We start from the raw sequence: 23,131 nt of genomic DNA on the forward strand, positions 1-23,131 counted from the left end.
TAGTCTGTCATCCCATCTTCGCCTCTAGTTTTAATTTAGAAAATTTACATGAAATATGGATCAAAACATGATATGCCAGATAAAGTACAGATAAAACAACAAATAACATACAAGAAAACAATTTGACCCACTGAAGACACATAAACAATATCAATATTAGCTAATGTTTACACCAATATACAACATATTCATATTCATATTCAACCATAGTTTTTTACTACCCAACTTATTATTTATTCCCATTTTGTCTGGGGTGCGCACGCTTATCCGACACACCATAGGTCTGACACGCGAAAATCACCCGTTGGTGGACTTGCGTTGGTCCGACGTGCGTTGGTCCGACGTGCGTTGCGTCGTGCTTGCGTTTAGGGTTAGGTTTGGGGTAGGTCGTCGGTCTAATGACTGTCGGACCTTTGGTGTGTCGGTTTGTCTGCCTTTTCAACCAGCTGTCCTTCCTTCCACTGTGTGTGCGTGTGCGTGTGTGTGTGTGTGTGCGTGCGTGCGTGTCCTCCATTTCTCCTCCTCATCCCACCATTCCTTCATCCCTCCATCACAGGAGAAGGGCAGCTGTCACACTGTGTGAGCTGCCGAGCTGCAGTTCCAAGACCGTGGTGTCACCAGCTCCCAGAAACTGTCCTGTTGGCAAAGAGCACAGACAGATAGATAGATAGATAGATAGATAGATACCAGCAGTATACGTTACAGATGCATGGCATTAGAAGTCCAGTCAAATACAATCATAGGAAGAGTAACATCACAACAGAAACACCATCAGTTTTTAATGGAAAAAGTATACAAAAACGTATACTCCCTATACAATAAAAAGTATATAAACGTTACGTAACCCTATACACAGCACTGGTTTGGTGACTTCATCATTACTGCGTAATAAGCTCTCTTTTTTGTGCGACTGCTGTTTTATACGCATACAATCAGTAGTTACGCGGTTACATCCTCAGCGTTGATTTAACTCGGATGAAAATAGAACCATATAAATGAACGCTGAGCCTTAAACTGTGTTAAACGGTGAATGAAACCCCAGGCTCGGGGGCGGGTGGTGTCACACACAGATCTGGGTGGAGTTCGCGTGTAAGTACATCCGTGCACATCTGTCACGTCAATCCAAGGACTCCACATGTGGAGTTTTATAAATGCTTTAGACCGGGGAAAGGGGAAGGGCCAGTCTGTAATCCATGCTTTTTACACAATTCCAGCATTCAACATGTGTGTCTGCGCTGGACTGGTGTGTGTGTGCGTACGTACGTGTGTGCGTGCGTGTGTGCGTGCGCAAATGAATGTCCTACTTCATCATGCAAGAGGGTCCCACAAAAGTACAGAAAATAACAGAGCTACAAGCTCACATTGCAACTACTATACTACTATATTACTTTTTTTTATTATAATAAAAAAAAAAAGACTTTTGGACATACAGTACAACAGGGTTCCCCAATTAATTTTCCTCAAGGGCCATATTTTGACTAGGGAACCAGCCTGGGGGCCGAGTCCGCACGCGCACAAATTGGGTTTTTTATTTTTTCATGAATTAATTAAAAATTGTTCTCAACCAGTGGTCCGGGGACCACCAGTGGTCCTTGAGGGGGTGCCCAGTTTGACATGCATAGGCTACTGACCCCATTTAATGCCATTTATATCTGGGACACCCCCCCAAAACAAAACAAAAAACGTTCTTTTTTTTTTTTTATTCTTCCAGGGGCCACAAGGGGGCACTCCGCCGGCCGCAAAGGGGGCGCTCCGCGGGCCGCAAATGGCCCGCGGGCCGCCTATTGGGGAACCCTGCAGTACAAGGTTTCCATCTGACAGCGATGTGACATTTGCACACATATTGCATGTACTGTACAGCATGATGTGCTGTGTGAGTTTGTGCACACGCATGCACTCTCATTTAGGACTGCGGATAAGAGACAGACTGCCAAAGCTGGGATAATGAAACCAGGCAGAGACCAGCGTGGGCTCCAACGGTCAGATTAATCAGGTCACCAGCATCTGTGTGACATCCAAACGGTGGAGCCAAAGCCACCGCGCGCTGCTTTAGAGACACTCTCAAATAGGTTGCTGCATAAGTTGGAGAAATAATACAGTTGAAATGGGGTCACAGTGTCATCTGAGGCCGTGTCTAGGGTTGTCACCATCATGACAATTTACTTGAGTAATTGTCATATAAATATTATATTATCATTGAAATCTTAGGGCTCCATCGTACGCCATTCTTTATCCGCAAGTAATAAACATTCTCCGTGAATTACGCATATAGGAGCTTCCACAGTGCGTAAACGTTATCTTGCGGCCACACAACCCACTATTCATTTTGCCGACACCTGTATTTGCGGGTGGAGGTGTGTCTGCAGGCGTGTCGATGCGCTTTCCCTGTATTTGCTATCTTATGCCCACAGGTTTAGGACAACGGAAAGTGCCTTTTCAAACCACCCGTAATGCCAATCCGTTTGATAAAAGAATGCGCTCCTCAGATGGTGCGACCTGAGTTGGAGCTGCCTCGGCTTGATGTATGCATGTTGCAAAACATTCACAGCTCAGGTCTCTTCACAAATCTGTGATTGTAATTTCACTCTAATCGGCAGAGTGTCAATTCCTTGTGCTCATTGTGTTTAGCATAACTTAGCTGTGTTGGTCGTGGAGTGGATGGCAGAATAGTCAGATACTGGACACAAAAAAGCAACCCTCTGTATCTAAAATAAATGTATTCCAGGCAGCACTGTTGCTCTTCCATATGGCAAGATCCAGGGCATAATGGATTATGGATAATAGATCTCTTAAAGGGAATGGAACCTGGCACACTGATTGGTTTAAGTTGCGTAACGCCCAAACCACACCTGTGCATAATGTAATGGAGGTGTTTTAAGGATTTAGGTGGTGGCACAAGATAGCATTTTTTACGGGAGAACGCCTCTTACACAATACTAAATCCCAAAATGAAGGAGATGGGGCTCCTGGCGCGAGATGGAGCCCTTAGTGTTTTGCCAATTATTTAGGGTGGGCCCCCAAATAATGCAATATCCTCACAGCCCACCAGTAGGCCCATGCCCACAGGTTGAGAATCACTGTTTAACAGCCCACCAGTAGGCCCATGCCCACAGGTTGAGAATCACTGTTTAACAAAATAATAAAATAGAGAGAGAGAGAGAGAGAAAAAAACTCACCCCCGTCCGAGGACAATGTATCTGTGCGTACCACTCCTGACAGTACAGACAAACTTGGACCCCCTGTCCCACGAACAGAGCCATCCACAGGAGAATGTTACACAAAGGACTCTGGCGCTTGTCATTCAGGGCAAAGTTCAACAGCACTAAGGAAGTAAAGAAGCAGGAGAGAGAGAGAGAGAGAGAGAGAGAGAGAGAGAGAGAGAGAGAGAGAGAGAGAGAAAACAAAACATTGAAATATTGCTGCCATTTGTTTCAAAGGTTTATCCCAAGCTAACCTTTCCTAGGCTACATAAGTGTTTCTGACAGCAAATGCAGTAATGCACACAATGATTTTGTAAGCTAGTTTTCCTATACAATTCAATTTATTCCTGTAAAAATTCACTTTTAATTGTATACTGTACATTATTTTGTTTTTAATAGCGTATGTTTTCAAATGCCAATACAGCCCTTAACAGAGTGTTTTACTTGCTTTTTCTTCTTTTTTACAGATCTGTTCTTATAGGCCTTTCCATAAAGCCAAAATGTACCATTTCTTCTCTTATATCTTATAGCCTATTGTGCTTAAAAAGTGTTTAATTTTATTTCCTCAGTTTAATGTAAAGCATTTTGCAACCTTGCTTTCACAGGTGCTTTATAAAGAGATTTATCAGATGCGTATTTTTCTTTGGAAGAGAGATTGTGAAACGTTCCAGTGCGGGTGTGTTTTGGTATTCTCGAAGACAAAGAAGTAAATTCTTCTTCTTCCTTTTTGAATCAGTATGACTGACACCCAGGGGAAAGAGAGAGTATTGTAATTAGTCTATGATTACAAACAATTCAGTTCTCCTCTCGTATACTGTCACTTGGTGTTGAATAATAGGTTCTAATTTAGAAAGCACAGTTCAGAATAAAAAACAAAAATGAGCTCAAAATAAATGAAAACCCTCCAACGACAAACGCTAACACTACACTAGTCTAGTATAATACACAAACATCCGACAGTGGATGTGTTTAATTTTAGCAGGAGGGGGTGGAATGGAGTCTATGGAGACGTAATTTTCTTTTGGCTTTTCCCGACTATTAAATGAGCTACATTTTATTATGAGGACTGAGAAGGTGGAATAGAGATATCCCCCCCGATATCCCCCCCCCCCCGAGTCAGCTGAAATGGGCATTACTCTCTCCTGTATAGACACACACGCTCGCGTGCGCACACACACACACACACACACACACACACACACAGACACATAGCTCTTACATGCATTTCATCTGGGAAATGCATGCAAGAGAGCAGCCTACTGCCCTCACCTCCAAACACAGAGAAGAGACAGAACAAGACAGGGTAGAAGAAGCCAAAGCCCATTGTGAAGGCATACTCATGGACCACAGCAGAGACCATGAACACACTCAGCATGGCAGCTGTGCGGAACTTCCTCTTGGACAGCTGCAGGGATCAGCACAGAGAGAGAGAGAGAGAGAGAGAGAGAGAGAGAGAGAGATGAGAGAGGTCACTGCCAGTTCCAAGGGTCGCGTTGGATCAGAGGGGAATTTGTTTTACTGGAATTACGAGATGGGTTTTTACTACTATGCATTTAAACGTGTTTAAAGAGTCATAGGGCTGATTGTAGGTGTGAATGCCTCAGAGCTTGTGGTGCTTTGGATTGTGAGGGTCAAACTGAAACACTGATACACTTTTTTAAATTGTATTTACCCGATCAGGCGTAACCTGACTGTGCTTACCCGGAGGAAGTCTTTGTAGCCGTAGTAATAGAGCCAGTCATGGATCACTATGTTCCAGGTGCGGTAGTAGCTAGAAAATGATGTAGCGTTCCACCAGTCCTGTATCACCAAAAGACAGTGTAATCAATACAACTACAAGTATCAGAACAACAGAATAATTAAATATAGGGTAGGCCAACTGACCTATCCTAGATCAGCAGTTCCCAACCTTTTCTTTGCCTGGGCCCACTTGAAAATCTTGAAAGAGTTCACAGCGTGTGAGCCCAGATGGGTGGGCTCACAACATGCTCACTAGTTGTGAGCTTCTAGATCAGCTATTTTTTGGTATTAATTAATTAAAAGAGAAATATTGAATACAGACAAGGATATTTTCGGGTGCAGGTCTTCGTTCCTACAAGCAATAACCCATCTTTTCTCTATGATTTTTGTTCTAGTGTTTTTAAGTTTTGTAAAACCTTGATTGTATTTATTTTTCTAAAATGCTTTTGTTTTTAAAGTTAGTTTTTAGTCAACTATAATAACTAACCATGTCACACACACACACACACACACACACCTTGTAGAACATGCGGTCTGCAAAGCCAAGCAGCTCTGCAAAGAGGTTGAGCCAGCAGTGGAGGAAGGCAAAGAAACACAGGAGGAGCAGCATTATACCTGAGACACAGAGCAGAGGCAGACGATATGATGCTGTGGCAACACATGTGATCTCAATAAGTAGAAATTCCACATTTTAAAGAGGGGGAAGAGAGGATAGATAGAGAGAGAGAGAGAGAGAGAGAGATTCAGTTTCCAATTTAGGCATTTTAGCAGATGCTCTTATCCGGAGTGACTTACAAGAACAAGATCAGGGGAAAGATCAGAGTTGCATGAACAACCGTAGTCAATAAAAGACTGATCATTAAATGGTACAGTAAATTGGTGATTTAAGCAGAGTGCAAAGAAAGCAATTAAGTGCTACTAAAACAGTAGAAGGGAGAAAACAGTGAAAGGGAGAGGGGGCGAGGGAGTGGGTGGAGGGAGCAGTGGTGGAAATGAACTAAGTGCACTACTTATTTTTTGGGGGGTCATTTTATCATCTACTCAGGGTTTTGTGAACACCCCAGACAGTTTTTTAAGTAGCTTAATTCAGTATTTAGATTCCTATACAAACCCATTTTAACCATGATAGATTCATCGAAAACACCTGTCCTTGGTTCTGGTGAGGGGACCGTGTTTTTTCAATTACTTTTTTCCATTTTGGGCGGGAAATGAAAATATTTCAAATACAAACAAGAAATGAAGTACAATTTATGAAAAACGTAATGGAGGCACGGCCTCCTCACGTGGGCAAGGCAGTATGAGTCGCCATAACAAAGGACGGATGTTTTCATTGCCTTTTTCAAGGGTTTTATAGGTTGTTATACTATCAATACAATCTTATTGTTTTACCAATTATTTGGGGACCCACTTGCACTATCGTCCCAGCCCACCTGCAGGACAGCCAGGCAGGTATGGTGATCAAACCCATGGTTGGGTGTTTTATTTTAATAAAGGTGAACAGATAACACAAACTCGAAACTGACACCAAACAATGAACCGACAGAGACTGACTGGGGAACAAGACTGATATACACAGGAGGGCTGATTATACATGAGAAACACATGGGGAAGAACATAGAACATAGAACCAAAACAACTAGAACAAGAACATAGAAATGCAACAGCTAGATAAACAGAACATAGAATCAAAACAAGTAGAACATAACATAGAAAAACAACATCTAGATGAGCAAAGTCTGAGACCGTGACAGATAACCACTGTGCCACATACTGCACACAGGTGATGTCTTCACGTGTTGTTGACTGAGGTGAGTGTCTACCTGGTAATATGGAGTGGAACACGCCCAGAACCAGTGTGCGTGTGCTAACAGGCAGGTTGGCGTTGGCGTTCAACACAGGCACACAGAGACGCACCAGGATGAAGTAGCCGTAGAACAGACAGGCCAGGAGCTGCACAGAGGCAACAGTCAAACACAAACCAAACATGCAGCCACGCTTCATGAAAACAGCAGTGGTTCTGAAACGTTTTCATGTCAAGGAGGACCCCAAAGTATTTAGACGCGTGGACCTCCATCTGAAGATATTTTGTGCCAAGGATACATACTGTAGACCAGGGGTTCTCAACCCGTGGGTCGCGACCCCTCGGGGGGTCGCCAAATTATTTTAGGGGGTCCCCAAATTATAAAAAAAAAAAAAAAAAGATTTTGTTTTTTAAAAAAAAATCACGATTTTTCAAAAATAGCAGACCTACAAGCTCGTAGTGCGCCACTCGGTGGCGCGCTATGAGCTTGTAGATCTGCTATTTTTAAATAGCTAAATTATAACAATGCTTAAAACACCAAAAGGGGTTCCCGCCCAAAATGGTTTAAGGTTATTGTAGCAGTCAATTTATATTGGGGGTCGGGAGGGGGCGGGGCGGGGGTCCCGAGACATTGCCAAAGCATTTCCGGGGGTCCCCGGCCAAAAACGTTGAGAACCCCTGCTGTAGACTTGTGTCTTTAAAATATTTCCAAAACATTCCAAATGTTTTACATTTTTGTCAAGATTTTCGAAAATAGCTTTTAAAATAGCTGCTCTACATGCAGTGTTCGGCTATTTTCATCAGCTATTTTCAAATATCCAATGTATAAGGCTATACATTGGATATTTGAAAATAGCGGTTTAAACTAAAGTGGTTAAACTGATTTTGATGCTATATTAACTAATTTCGCTAATTTCCCAGTCCCCACTTTGAGAACCACAGAAATAACCAACCAACAGAAACTATACAATCAAATAAATCTGTATACAAGATAATTTCAGATTTCAAAGATGGAGGGAAATACTAAATTAACTGTTAACTACATTAACACATTTCGCGGGGGCGAGTTGGGGGCGAGTCTGGTATTCCTACGTTCCTACATGCGGGAGAATGCTAACATTAGGACAGTGAGGTTGAGGTTACCATTCTTGGAGAATTGTCAGGGTTGTAGATGATGATAATATGTATATCGATATAGGCCAATGGTTTTCAAAGTGGAGACCCCCGGCCTCCGTCAGGGGTAACAGGTACGGTCGCCCCAATTCCATCTCAACCCCGCTTTTATTTTGTTTTACTGAGAATAAGGTTAGAAATAAGTTTAGGGTTAGGGCATAGTTTTACTGGGGTTAAGTTTAGGAATAGGGTTAGGTTTTAGGCATAGTTTTACTGAGGTTAAGGTTAGGAATAAGGTTAGGTTTAACTGTTTAAGCATAATTTACTTAGGTTACTTTAGGAATACCAGGCTGCGCAGTTCCGCCGGCTGTATGCCCGAGGCGAGTTGGTAAAGGGGCGAGTTGTCTGGTATTCTTGTCAGGCACCGACGCGTATTGGAAATTCATGAGATTATTTTGCCAGTTTAACCACTTTCAACTTGGCCTGTCATTATTGTCAAAGATTTTTGTTATTTTCAAATAAAAACAATAAACAATAGTTTATGTGGTTACTGTATGTTTTTCGTAATAATAATCTAAATCTACAAATCTACTACTAAATGAAGTTGTCAAATAAGTGGAGTGTAGTGGAGTAAAGTACAATATTTGTCTTTGAGATGTAGTGGAGTAGAAGTAACAGTTTTGAAAATTGGAAGTACTTTGTTTCCACCACTGCTCACAACGCGTTGTGTGAGCTTGTCGGTCGACAATTTTCAGCGAAAGTATTCCCCACTATAACAGAAAATACACTAGTAGAGAGCCCTGAGGGACTCCGGTCAACCGTATGGGGTTAAAGTGGTTAAACAACGTGAGTTGAAAGGGTTACTGGAGCACACATGGAATACTTTGGGCCAACGAAGCAGCCGTTATCTCATCTGGGTCGTTAACCTCAAGCGCTCAATCACAACCTGCGCTCCACATTTCTACCAGGAGAGGGTGATCATGTGTGGTTGCAAATGAGTGCAGCTCAAAAAGCTAAACAATGTCCTCTTACCATACTAACTGTAACGGCAACATAATTCCATCTTATGTGGGGGTTCCTGTGGAGAAAGAGCAGGCTTTTCTTACTTGAGGAATTGTATTGGATTCCTGGATTCGTTTCTGAGCTAAGTTAACTATGAAAAAGTAGAAACGGCATCCTTCAGCCGAAATGCACCTCTTATGTCTGCCCAATGTTGCATTTCATTTCAAAGTTGGCAATCTGTCAGCGTGGTCTTGTAGGAATTGTTATTTGTTTGTTTATTTTGACTTTTTTCTCTATTTTTTCAAGACACTATTCATTGAGGAGACCCATTTATGTCACAAAAACAGTATGTCTGATCATGGATGTATAATTTATGGAGTATAATTGAACAGAGGGCGTACATTCTAATATAGCGTATATTCTAAAAACAGCTGCAGTGTGAGCATTTCGATTTTTGAATTAAATGAACTTTTTTTTAAACACATTTTCCAAAAATAGTGCTCTTTAATGTTGTTAATCTATTGTTAAATTGTTATATTATAGGTCTATATTATTATTATATCAAACAGTCTACATTCCCCAAAAGGAAATGCATGTATAATGAATTAGAATGTTAGAATGTTGAATTCTGCCCTGCACCATGGCACTTTAGACAGCAGATTTGTCTCCCCCATCCTCCCCAGTAAATTGAACACTTTTTATGTTTATGTTGTGTGTACAATACATTATGTTCCATACCTGGGGTATGATTCCCTATAGATGAGAGTGGGACAGAAGAGGAAGTAGAGATAACTGGATAATGTAGGTAACCGAGGGGTCTCTCCTGAGAAGCAGAACCAACACAGCCTCCTGATGTTAGTTATTATCATCATAGCGCTACGTTGCATTGGACAGTGGACACTCATTAATTTTCGTCACAGCACTGTGTGTGGAGAATCCCATTATAATCTAATATCATTAGTTTAGCTGCTGAATACGAGACCTTAATGAGACGACCTTGCAGACCTCCATTAAAAGGATTTTCCTGGATGGCGTTTTGCGCCTTATGGCCGTGTTTCCCAATCAATGGGCTGGGAACTATTTTTGGGCTGTGGACCCTTAATGGATTAATATAATATGTAAATATGCCATATTTCCCAATTAAAAAAGAAAGAAATATCAGGGGAAAATAAGTAAAAGACGTGAAGTTAGCCAATCTATGAGCTCACAGCTTGAGCTTGTATTCACTTTTTGTATTTTAGTAGGTCTCAAGTGATATTTTTGTAATTTTCCCTGGGAGTTTATCTTTTGAGGTGTGAGGCCCCAGGCTGTCACACTACAAACCTATTTCGAGAGGACTAAAAATGAACACCATATGGCAGGAGTTCCCAAATGTTTTCACTTGAGACAAACGCTACATAGCCTCGGGAAGCCATGTGTTTAAATGCTACAGTACCTTCTTTCAGCTCACTCTTCATGACCACTGGAACCGTTTCTCTGATGTAGGAATAGCTCTTCATCAGAAATCGAATCTGAGGAGCCACAATCTGAGGTCAGTCATACTGACCACGATACTGACATGATACTGACCATGATACTGACCATGATACTGGCATGATACTGACATGATACTAACCATGATACTGACGCACGCACGCACGCACGCACGCACGCACGCACGCACGCACGCACGCACGCACACACACACACACACACACACACGCACACACACACACACCTGTTCCAGTATGACGATGAAGCCGGAGGCAGGAGGCAACCGGTTGCGTAGGACCACATAGATGGGGAACAGGCCCAGGACACAGCCCTGCAGGGCACCAATGAGCAGCACCGTGACCAGGCTCAGCCCCATCCTGGAGGAGGAGCGGTGATACAGAGACCCCCAGAGGGTCAGGGCATAGTAGGGAACGACCAGGGTGTAGCAGAACATCACCGCCCAGGCCCACGTCACCGTTCCCAGCTTGCCAAAGGCAAAGAACAACAGATCAAAGTCCAGCACCAGCCTGAGAGTGGATAAGAACAACCCAACGAAAGATCACATTTTGCCAATGTCGGGGCAGTAACCTCGTAACTCAACTTTTTATGTTTTCTTTGTAAATCAGCGCCCTACTTCGTTATACTACGGTGCCACACAAAAGTAGCAAAAATAGCTAATCTACAAGCTCACAACGTGTCACAATTTCTTCTTTTTAAGTAAAGTGTTTATGTCTGGCTGTGGATTTATGAATCCACAATTATTAGGAAGAGCTTGTGACTAACTAATATCTCTAAGGAGCACCAAAAGCAGATTGAAAAGTCACAGTTTTAGACTTCCTGACAGTGACAGTTTAACAAGGTAGAGTGGAGGGAGAGGTGAGTGATGTTCTCTGCTCCTCTGTTCTCCTCTAATCAATCAAGGGATGTAATCATGCACTATTTCGTTGCTGTCGGGCAGAAACCTTGTATCTCCATAGTTCACCTTTGTTTCTTTGTCAATGAATGCCCTACTACTTCAGCGTACAACAATGTTGCACAAAATTGCTAAAATAGCCGACGTACAAGCTCACAATGCGTCACACTGCGATGCGTTGTGACTATGAGCTTGTACATCTATCTGCTTTGGAAGTGAAACTGAGAATGTTCATTCAATCTGGTGGTTTTATGAATACTGAACTAAAGTATTTACAAAAGCTTGTCCGTAAATAATAACTAAATTGATACATGAGGGTCCTTTTTACATTTCCTGAATAGTAGCGGTTTTGCACATACAAGGTTTCCCCCGGAGAGCGACAATACATTATACTGATTCTTCACTGTAGAAAAAGCAATACCTGCTCCTTGCGTGGGCTTGTAGAACTGCTATTTCTGCTATGAAATTGTATGAATACTGCTATATGGGTGGGGTTTTTGACTTGCTCATTGGTGTGCCCTAGGCACGTACACTTTGAAAAACACTGAACTAATTAAGATCATAACATCATAATGCTTCACATGTTCACCCAACCAGCTTTCCTTCTATATTCTGATATTCAGGGGCAGGCTCTGCCATGTTTCTATTATAATAAAATATTCTGGGTGATTTTCTTCCAGGGAAAATACATCTTTGGTAAAGTGCTTGTATTGAATATTTTATGCTGATTGCATTTTCCCCTGGCAGCTGTCCCTGTGGGAATCAAGCCCAGCCCTGCATATGTGAAAACACTCACCAAATCTTTACAGTGTTGCCCCAAAGCAACAGCAGATATTCTCAAATGGATTGATTGCTCTATTTATCTATGGCCAGACGCCCAGACAAGCGATGAGGGAGTGTGTGTGTGTGTGTGTGTGTGTGTGTGTGTGTGTGTGTGTGTGTGTGTGTGTGTGAGAGAGAGAGAGAGAGAGAGAGAGAGAGAGAGAGAGAGATATGCAATAAAGATTACATTTGACGTTTTAAGATAAGAAGTGGGAGACTTTTGTTTATGCCAGAGGGTGGCATTTCTGTCAGTCTTGGTACAGGGCCATGAGGTTTGCATCATGTCAATGTCATCAAATCACACACACACACACACACACACACACACACACACACACACACACACACACACACACACAAACAAACACACATACGCATGCGATTGCGCACACACACACACACACACACACACACACACACACACACACACACACACACACACACACACAGAGAGACACAAACCTGCCCTGGTCAAGATAGTCGACAGTCAGCGTGCTGAGGCAGAAGATGAGGAGCACAGCTATGAACATGTGGAGGATGGCTTTGAAGTGGTTGATCTCAAACAGCTCACTGATGGACAAAGATAAACCATACTGTATTATGATGGAGAGAGGACAAAACATACTGTATTTTAATGGAGAGAGGACAAAAACACATGTTACTGTTTCATGCAACAAGATAGGACATAACATGTTTACTGTGTCATGATGTGGCTTCTTGCAGGTATAATTCGGGGGCATGCCTCAGAAATAATTATACCATGCAAGATGTTTTGGTCAGAAGTGCATTAACCCATTTTGGACTGAGGTCGAAATAAAAAAAAACGTTCGCTCTGAAAGAATATATATATTAAAAGATTTGTGCCGCATTTTTACGATTTTTCAAAAATAGCAGACCTACAAGCTTGTAGCACGCCACTTGGTGGCGCACTATGAGCTTGTAGATCTGCTATTTTTCAATAGCTAAAGTATAACATAATGCTTAGTTAAAACACCAAAAGGGGTTCCCGTACAGAATGGGTTTAGCCACAGAAGTCTTCCACTTCTATACTGCATATAGTACGCTTTGCTGGAGGGATTATCTACATTGTACTGTGAAGTGTTAATGTACATAATATTGAACTCATACTTACTCTAAAAGTGATCTCCTGTCCATGAAAACTTTACCATCCTCCATTCTATGGGGTCTGAAATGTGGCGCACACGCACGCACGCACGCACGCACACACACACACACACACACACACACACACACATACACGTTGGAGAGTTATAGGTAAAGTTAGATGAAGGCTTCGGCAGGTCTCAAAGATCCCAAAGACCAGACAGATCAATAATGAGGACCGCAGGACCTTTAATGGTCCGAATGAACTGTTTTGGCAGTCATAATCCCCACGCTGGTGTGCAATGAGAGATTAGTATATAGATTACTATTGGCATTCTTAATCCACTTCTGACATTCCCATACAGGCTTTACTGTACTGTTATCACTCGTTGCACACTATATCATTAGAGACATTTCTGATACTACCATTAAAGCAATGTTCATTGAGACAGACAGAAAGAGCTTGATCATTTCCATGGGTTTTATTTGATACTGTATCCTAAAATATCTCTCTTTTTCTTGACTTAATATTATTATTATTTAAATATACAGTGCTGCTACTGTACATGTTCTGAAGGACAAAAATAGGTTTTCCCCGTATGTACTTGTGCACAAGATGAAGTACGCTTATACAACCTTGAACCTTGAGCAAGGAAAGTGTACTGTACAAACACTACAGTAATAATATTTAACAGCTCTCCGTGGCGCTTTGACGTATGTACAGTATGTACAGTATGAGGCACAGTAAGCTGCCTTCAAATATTGATTTGCTGAATACAGTATAACCTTTTAGAATATCCATTCTTTCTCACCCCCTTGATTCTCATGCACACGCCCGCCCGACCGCACGCACGCACACACGCACGCACGCACGCACGCACGCACGCACGCACGCAGGCTATGAAAATGTAATGGTTAATTAATGCTCTGTCAGTCAGCGTATCAGGGTTCACAGACATAGTTTAGAATCCTCAGTGTACACATGAAAAACCTTGAGCACTGACGCCATTGTTTGGCAAACAGTGTATAGATAGAATTCACATGGATGAAATCCCCAGTGGGTGGGCCTAAAAACAGCTCACCGAACAAACAAACCAACAGCTGGTGCGAAACAAGGTAAAACATTTTGAGTGCTGTACTTAAGTACATTTATTGAGTATCTGTACTTTACTTGAGTATTTGTATTGTGAGACACATTTCAAAGACAAATACGGACTGCACTTTTGACTCAACTAGATTTCTAGGAAGGGAAAAGGTATGAATTAACCACTTAAGCCCTATTCCAAATATAGTGGAAAATAGCAGATCTACAAGCTCACGATGCAACGTGACGCAATGCATTGTAAGCTTGTGAATCAGATATTTTCAATATAGTTGATATTTTTTGGAACATTTCTGATACATTTTTGAATTTGGGGGGAAAAAAAATCAAAATTGTAGGCTAATCCAGCAATGCATTTATAATGAAAAGAAAATGTACTTTGTAATTTGTAGTATTTGTCCACCGCTGTAAAAAACCAACAGCTGAATGAAAGAAACGCTTAAATCCGTAGTGCCCTTAAAGGAGAATTCCATACTAAAAGGCTTTCTTACCTTTCTTTGTAGTCGTTACGTCCCCACCAAAGAGGTCCAGGTGTTATTTTGTGCAAAAGCTCCTTATTGGCTATTTCCCCTACCATAAGCCCTCAATGAATTGCATTGAATTTAATGGGAATTGAATGGGGCTATGGGGTGTTGTGCTAATTCGCTTATTTCCATCTCTCAAAATTATATTTTTTTTGTATATATCCTCTCTTCATAATGTAAATAATATCCCAAGCGGCACACTTTACTACTTATTTAGATGGAAATACGCGAATTAGCACAACACCCCATAGCCCCATTCAATTCCAATTCAATTCAATTAAATTCATTGAGGGCTTATGATAGGGGAAATAGCCAATAAGGAGTTTTTGCACAAAAAAATACCTGGACCTCTTTGGTGGGGACGTAACGACTACAAAGAAAGGTAAGAAAGGTAAAAAAGCCTTCTAACATGGAATTCTCCTTTAAGAGAATTTGGTATGCCTGTAAGTGCACAGTAAAACACTCTGGCTTCTGACTTTAAAATTCAACCGAGGGAGGACAAATCCCAGGGGCTATGGGCTGTGTACTCAACCTCCATACAGATGCATACCAGGACTGGCCTCAAAAGTATAGGGTATCATAATGGAGCATTAGAGATGTCTACTCTAATAAGTGTGTGCATTTCTTAAAGGACCACTTCACCACTTTTCAACCTATCTTCACTAATAATCATGAAAAAACGGCGCAATTTTTTTCTACTCAGTCTGTGTCTCATATGAGGGCTGTGGGCAGTTCAGAAACCGTCTTCCAGTGACATCATCGATGGGGAATACAAGCTAATAGAAACTGCAGTCTTTCTAGTCCTGAAAAGTTGCAATGCGAAAATGGAAGCCATCGTTCTCACGATAATGAAATCTTGTTTAAAAAAAATCTGCCTAATGATGATGTCACTGGAAGACGGTTTTCTAAACTGCCCACAGCCCTCCTATGAGACACAGACTGAGTAGAAAAAAATCGTGCCATTTTATCATGATTATTACTATTTATTAGTGAGGACCTATTTTATGAAGATAGGTTGAAAAGTGGTGAAGTGGTCCTTTAAGCAAACAATAAAAAGAAGAAAAACATGCTTGTGCTTCTGTGTCCCATGCAGTGTCATGGCTGTGCTGCTCCTACCTGTCCAGGAGATGTCACTCTCCCCTCATTATCCGCCCCTTCGTCTACCTATGCTATGTCAGGGGTGGGCAGCATTTTTTTCCAAGGGGGCCATGACTTTTATGAAGTAACTAAGTAAGCGCCACACATTGGACAATTGAAATGAAATGTGAAACACATAGTGTTGAATTATGTTAAAACTGCATGTTAAACACGACAGATTGCTTTACAGTAGCAAGTACTTGTCAACTGCGTTTATATTTTTACAATTGTACAGTATCACTCACATTATCAAACAAACACGTTGCATTGTTATAAACATGGACCCAAGACAGACTATTTCACTGTTACGTTATACACAATGTCATTGAGTACATATGGATGGAATGCAGTATTATAGAGTACTCAAATGGTACATGTGATTTATGTCATGTGTCTGTTAAAGCTCTATTCTGTAACTGTCGGAGTGTCGGCCTTGAGTGTTTGCGACTGTAGGTCGCATTTACTATGAAAACCTGCATCTCCCCTCCATCCATCCGTTTAGTCACCCACGCCATATGGTCACGCCTCGTGACATCACGCCTCCATATATGGTCTGACCTCATCAAACCCTGTACACTGTACAGGGTACCCTGTACCCTGTACAGTGTACATATATGGCCATATATGGCCAGTACAGAATTCATTCCATATGTTGATCTGATCCCCCGTGCCCAAGCGCCAGCACTCGCCCAGCAGTCTGCCGTCACCCAGGCGGATGCGTGCACGCGACCAATGCCTTTAGGGCAAGGTCGCTTCTCACCCTCAGGGCTTCTTACTGGTATTATGTTGTATTGATTCTTGTTTTTTGGGAGGCTACAGATGGAAAGCTTTCGCTAAATCCGGCATATTTACACCTGCTCATGTGTATGTATTACTCCTGTCTTGTGTTCATCAATGTGGTACTGTCCCGATCAAAATAAATAAATAAAGTACGGTAAAGTTCAGGTGCTACAATGTTCACCGAAATTAAGTTTTGATGTTCACGGCATTACCAGTCTTGTCAAGTCAGACAGACACAGCAAAGCCAAATGAATGTCTCATTTAGGGTTGCGTACTTTGTCCACCACTGGAGTAGGCTGGTTTACAGCCTGATGCGCTGCGTTCTGTGATTTGTTTTATCACTTCACTACTCAGTCTGGAAAGTCTCCTGTTTGGCTGTTTGACTTGTTATTTCATAACGTCACCTGTTACGTAGCCACGTTGTTGCGATAGGTCATCAGCCAGAGCCACTATGTCCATGCTTTTCTCACTGTTGAAAAGAATTGCGCCAGTTCGAGACTCGAGAGTGAAACCTACGGTAAAAAGCAAACACTAATTTGATTCAGTATATATATGTCAGATTCAGTGGTACAAAACACAGACGGCTGTGTGGGGTGAGTTTAGTGAATGATACGACGTCAAACTGGTGTTTTTTTCCCCAACCCGCACCACAGACCAATCAGAAAAGCCCTGTGTGGGCACGGTGGCACAGTTGGTAGTGCTGTCGCCTCACAGCTAGAAGGTCCTGGGTTCGATTCCCGCTCGGGACGCTGTGGGTGCTGGCGGCGTGTTTCCTCCTCCACGTCATCAGTGCCCATACCCGAGGTGGGGTTGGCGAAAGGGCCTTTCTGTGTGGAGTTTGCATGTTCTCCCCGTGTCCCCTAGGGTAGGTACCCTCACAAAAAACATGCAGTAATCCTGGTCTCTAAACCGCCTCCCCCTGGCCAGCCGGGGCTCCTGATGGAGGGGAAAGGAACTGGTTGGAATAACGTGTTCCTTCCACGCGCTACGTCCAACCAGGGAAACTCCCCCCTGTCAGGTGTAAAGGAGCAACTTGGACACTCAGGCATGAAGGAAGCATGAGTTCAAGTCCGTTGCTCTCCCCATGTCCCCCATATATAGGGACTAGGTTGGCGGAGGGTGTGTAGAGCCCAGGATCACATTAGATAATAAGACACAGGGGTGAAAAATGGGTTACAAAATCGTGGGATAAAAAAAAAGAAAAAAAAAGAAAAGCCCTGTGTCGCTTTCACCCTTTCACATGTCCCGCCTAGGCGCCTATACCTTGGAGATAGGACCCTTTCCAGACTGAGTAGCGAAGTGACCAAACAAATCATGGAACCCAGCGAATCAAGCTGGAAACCAGGCTACCACTGGTGACCATCATCTGCAAGCTTCAAATCAGGGAAAAGCAGAGCGCATTTGAAGGGTGCACCTGAAGGAGCCTACGAAACGCAACAGGCCATGGCACGCCGCTCTGACGTAATGCACCTTTCCAAGTGCACGGGCCATGAATTGGGACACAGCTTGTGTCCTATTCCTGTATTATGCCTGTTTTGAAAGTAAAGTGGCAACCAGCATGCACCTGCCTTGATTTAATGCACCCCCACTTCCTACTTCTCCTCAGTGGTGGACAGTAACTAAGTACTAAGTACACTCAAGTTCTTAGTTCTTACTCAAGTACATTTTACTTGACTTATTTCCATTTCTTGTTATGTTAGATTTGTACTTATTAATTGATTAATGATTCATTATCAAAAATCTTCTAAAATTCTTTTGAAAATTGGGCATTCTGCATAATGAGTAGGCTACTTTTACGCATTTTGAGAGAAGACGTTTTCTTGCAACGGAAGTAACCGTGGTATTGCTATACTTTCAAGTCCAAAATCGGACTTCCATCATTGTCTCCGCACCTGCTTGTTGTCTTCTGTTCTTCTGTGTGGTTCTTCTGGGTGTCTCCGCACCTGCTTGTTGTCTTCTGTTCTTCTGTGTGGTTCTTCTGGTTGAAGAGCTGGACTGACTCATTCAGGGCTTTGTCTAGAAGGTCATTGAGCTGACCATGGACTTGATCTAGGACGGTCGCCTTCACTTTCTATGAGAGAAGAGACAGACAGGCCATAAACAGTTGGTGCAAATGTCCTCAGCCCTTTTCATTTCAGTGAGCTGGTTGACGTGTCTGCAACAGAGGAGGAATGAGATATAAATCACAGGTCAACAATAACATTATTACAGGAAACCAATAGTGGGTACAAATGAGAGCCATAGAGTTCATGTACAATATCCCTGTGATCCCAGGAAAATTGAATGGATAGTGTTGAAGGGATATAGACATGAATCAAGCTAATTTATACTGTGTGAGACAAGCCATGGCTGATAGCTCTGTAATAATGGCCAGCGCTGTGAGCCATGAGCCATGGCTTGTCTCACACAGTATAAATTAGACAGAACTACAGTATGACTAAGAGAGCTGAGAAGATTCATAAAGATATTGTGCTGCTGTATCACTTCATCTTGTGTGAGAGGATGTGGTTTCCAACAAAACACGTTTTACTTTTGAATGATGCCAGGTTGGAAGTGGTTACCTTTCTTCTTTTCTTTTTTAACCTCAAGAAGAAAGGGGGATCAAGTCCCGCACACCGTCTTCACTTACAAAACTTACGACGTTTCTCTCTCTGACCTTCATCAGGGCATTTTACCTCAAGACAAATTAATAACAGATTTGTATTTTTTTTATTTATTTTTTTAACTTTTTGTGGCTTTCACCTTTATTTTATATTTTTTATGGGGGGATAGAAAGTCAGGAAATGGGGAGAGAGATGGGGGGTGACATGCAGCAAATGCTGTCGGGATCGGGAGTCGAGCCCACGGCACACTGCCAGACTGGATCACCAGCCAAGGTGCCTGGACCGCTGAGCCACAGCCCAGGCCCAGATTGGTATTTCTAATTGTGGCCTGGCAAAAGGCAAGGCCATTTAAGAGAGATGGGAAATAATTATCCTGATTATCAGACTGAAGCATGAAGCTTCAAGAGAGGCAATCCACTCAGTGAGTGCATGGGCGGGGTCTATGGTCTACTCTGGAGCCATAGGCTAGGGAAATATTGGCTAAAATAAATTATTTTCACATATTTTCACAACATAGAAAGATTTTTCAAAGATAGCCATCATAACGCATTTCTGAGCTTGTAGATCAGCTATTTTCACTAACTTTGTATTCCACTATCATACCACAGACCCCACTTTGAGTATAAAATACAGCATTCATTTAAGAAAAATAAATAAAAACATAAAAAGATAATGTATTGAGAGATACAAGGTTTCTGCTCGACAGCGACAATATGATATCAAGACATTTGGCATAGGGTGAGTTATGAGAAACATTTTTTTTTATCCCACGATTTTCTCACCCAGACCCCTTTTCCACCACTTGGTTCCCAATGGGAACCGGTTAAGTTCTTTGTGCTTCTTAGTCCATGAGCCAGAGCTCCAAAATTGGAACGTTATTTTATGAATTGAGTGGGCAAAATCATACCTATATTAAATTGTTATCAAAGTCATTTGATTTGACCCCCCCAATCCAACCCTTTGATACTGAGTGCCAAGCAAGGAGGCATTTGGTCCCATTTTTACAGTCTTTGTTATGACCCAGCTGGGGATCAAACCCCAACCTCCCAGTTTCAAGGCGGACACTCTAACCACAAGGCCACTGTCTGGTATCACCATGAAACTTCCCCAGTTGATTACTTACATGAAGACAATGATTTATTGTATTACAAATTAAATTTGTTTAAATATGCAAATGAGGCATTATATAGGAAAATATGCAAAAAATAGAAAATATAAATTATATATTATATATATATTGATCCTATTAACAATCAATTAAACAATTTAATATAGGTATAGTTTTGCCCACTCAATTCATTCATAATTAACGTTCCAATTTTGGAGCTCTGGCTCATGGACTAAGAACCACAAAGAACTGATAAGTCCCTTATCAATTATCTTATGTAATCCTGGGCGCTACACTTCGTCAACCTGGGGGGGGGGCAGCGGACTGACCTCATGCTTCCTTCTATGCATGAGGAGTCCAAGCTGCCACCTGACAGGGGGGAGTTTCCCCGGCCGGACGTAGCGCGTGGAAGGAACACGTTATTCCGACCAGTTCCTTTCCTCTCCCATCAGGCGCCCCGGCTGGCCAGGGGGAGGTAGTTCAGAGACCAGGATTACTGCATGTTTTTTGTGAGGGTACTTACCCTAGGGGACACAGGGAGAACATGCAAACTCTTCACAGAAAGGCCCTTTCGCCAACCCCGCCTCGGGTATGGGCACTGATGACGCGGAGGAGAGAACACGCCCCCCAGCGGGAATCGAACGATCTGAATAGCAAATGGATACAACTGGCTTACCTCTATGTGCGTCTGCCACTGTCTCAAATCTTCTACCTGCATGTCATTAAGACTCTCACCTGGAGAAAGAAAACGTGAAAGGAATATATCAGATAATTATTTCACAGATTCATTCATTTCAAAGTGTATTCAGCAGGGACAAAAAATACTGTTGAATGTCAGAAAGACGAAAGCGATGACGTGTTATGCCCAATTCATACTTGGTTGCATAGCTGTGTCACGCACCGAAAATACCAGATCTACAGGCTCACATCTTGAGAGCTTGTAGATCTGCTATTTCAGTGGTCCCCAAACTTTCTGGATCGCGGCTCATCCATCATTAATGGTGCTTCGGTGAAGGAGTTGTGCAGCTATATATTAATAATATTCATGTCCAGCGACTGACCCTACCATGACTGGACATCTCACTAGAATGAAGGCCTTTGATGTTCTTTCTGCGCCACACTGCATTAGGCGGCTCTGCCGTTGCCATGGTTTCACCTGCTGGTGGATACGCGCCACCTTAGTGCTGTACTGCTGAGATCCAGCGGGAAGAACCTGTAACAATATTGTGAATCTTGAAAGCGTCCACGGGGCCTCACGGCCCACCCACTTTGACCACTTAACACGGCAGAGGAAAGGCAGCCATGTGCAGTGCCGTCTCCAGGCACTAATCAGCAGGGGGGCATACTTTTTTCCAAAGGGGGCACTTCATTTTTCAAACCCCCCCGCCCCTATGTATAACAAATAGTCGCCTAGTAAAAAAGTGATGCTTAGCACCAACAACAAACAAAGAAATACAAATATGTTGAGCATTATAATGTCTTCTGCATGCATTACCTTGTATTTCTATTAACTATTCAATTAATTTGAACATGTATATATTTACAATAATCATGAAGAACTTATAGATTTAACATTTGTAAAACATATTCAAATATTGGTAGGGTAGGGTACTACTGGCCAATCTGGACTGGAGGGGCACACCATCCAATCTGGGGGGGCAATGCCCCCCTGTAGAGACGGCACTGGCCATGTGAAGTGGTCAGATGGGCAGACATGTGCTTTTTCAGATATTTATTTTAATGATTACGATTGTGGCTCAGATCAATGGAACCAACGTAGAAAGTTTCTATTTAACGCTATCACAATGGAAACACATCTTTCAATGATAATATACACACACCATGTCATTTTTGTACGTATTTCATTTTTTAAATATTATTGTTATATCATCATTCAAATCGTAGTGTCCACTTGCAATAATACCCTCCTGAGTCCCGGCCCACCGGTATTATTATGACAGGCTCAGAACAGGGTTAGGACGCTAGGGTTCAGAACAGGGTTAGGATGCTAGGGCTCAGAACAGGGTTAGGACGCTAGGGTTCATGTGGTTAAAGGTATTACTGCTGTCAGTTTAAAGCCTCTTCGTGTTATGCAGGACACATTCTAACTTACTGATGTTGACTTTCCTATAGAATCTATTAATATATGCTGCCTACTGTGATACAACTGATTAGCCTAAGATTACTGCAAATGTACTGGTTACTGCACGTGAAGGTCAACAACACACATACAGTATGAGAAGATAATCCTCTTTTGATGTTCAAGAGGTCCAATTATTTATACAGAAAAGTACACACAGCTTATGTAACGGTAATTCTCAACCTTTTTAATTTCAAGGACCACCATGCAGTTTGATATGCATTAGGCCAGGGATTCTCAACGTTTTTGGCCGGGGACCCCCAGAGATGCTTTGGCAGTGTCTCGGGACCCCCGCTCCGCCCCCCTCCCGGCCCCCCAATATAAATTGACTGCTACAATAAACTTAATAATAGAGACAATACACCATAAATAAATACTGAAACCAGATATAATTATTAGGGAAGGTGTATGCATGTACTATGTGTACTATATGTAAACTCTTCATTTCCATTTTCCAGCCATTCAGTTGCATTAAAAAATAATAATAATAATTTGGGGATCCCCCATAATAATTTGGCGACCCCCCGAGGGGTCGCGACCCACGGGTTGAGAACCCATGCATTAGGCCA

General features: G+C 42.3%; 1 protein-coding gene across 1 annotated transcript; it reads right to left on the minus strand.

Moving 5' to 3' along the window:
- Window positions 1-57: 57 nt before the first annotated feature.
- On the minus strand, window positions 58-21,570 carry soat2 (sterol O-acyltransferase 2; the record flags this gene model as incomplete). Its single annotated transcript, XM_079509749.1, has 15 exons — window positions 58-636; window positions 3,177-3,322; window positions 4,470-4,605; window positions 4,902-5,000; window positions 5,458-5,555; window positions 6,761-6,890; window positions 8,887-8,932; window positions 9,595-9,679; window positions 10,292-10,367; window positions 10,574-10,856; window positions 12,527-12,634; window positions 13,197-13,250; window positions 18,604-18,782; window positions 21,099-21,157; window positions 21,489-21,570. The coding sequence occupies 15 exons, from the start codon at window positions 21,568-21,570 to the stop codon at window positions 571-573; spliced, it is 1,647 nt and encodes a 548-aa protein (XP_079365875.1). The 3' UTR covers window positions 58-570.
- Window positions 21,571-23,131: the final 1,561 nt, after the last annotated feature.

Source organism: Electrona antarctica, assembly GCF_951216825.1.
Source record: "Electrona antarctica genome assembly, chromosome: 9".
Taxonomy (NCBI): domain Eukaryota; kingdom Metazoa; phylum Chordata; class Actinopteri; order Myctophiformes; family Myctophidae; genus Electrona; species Electrona antarctica.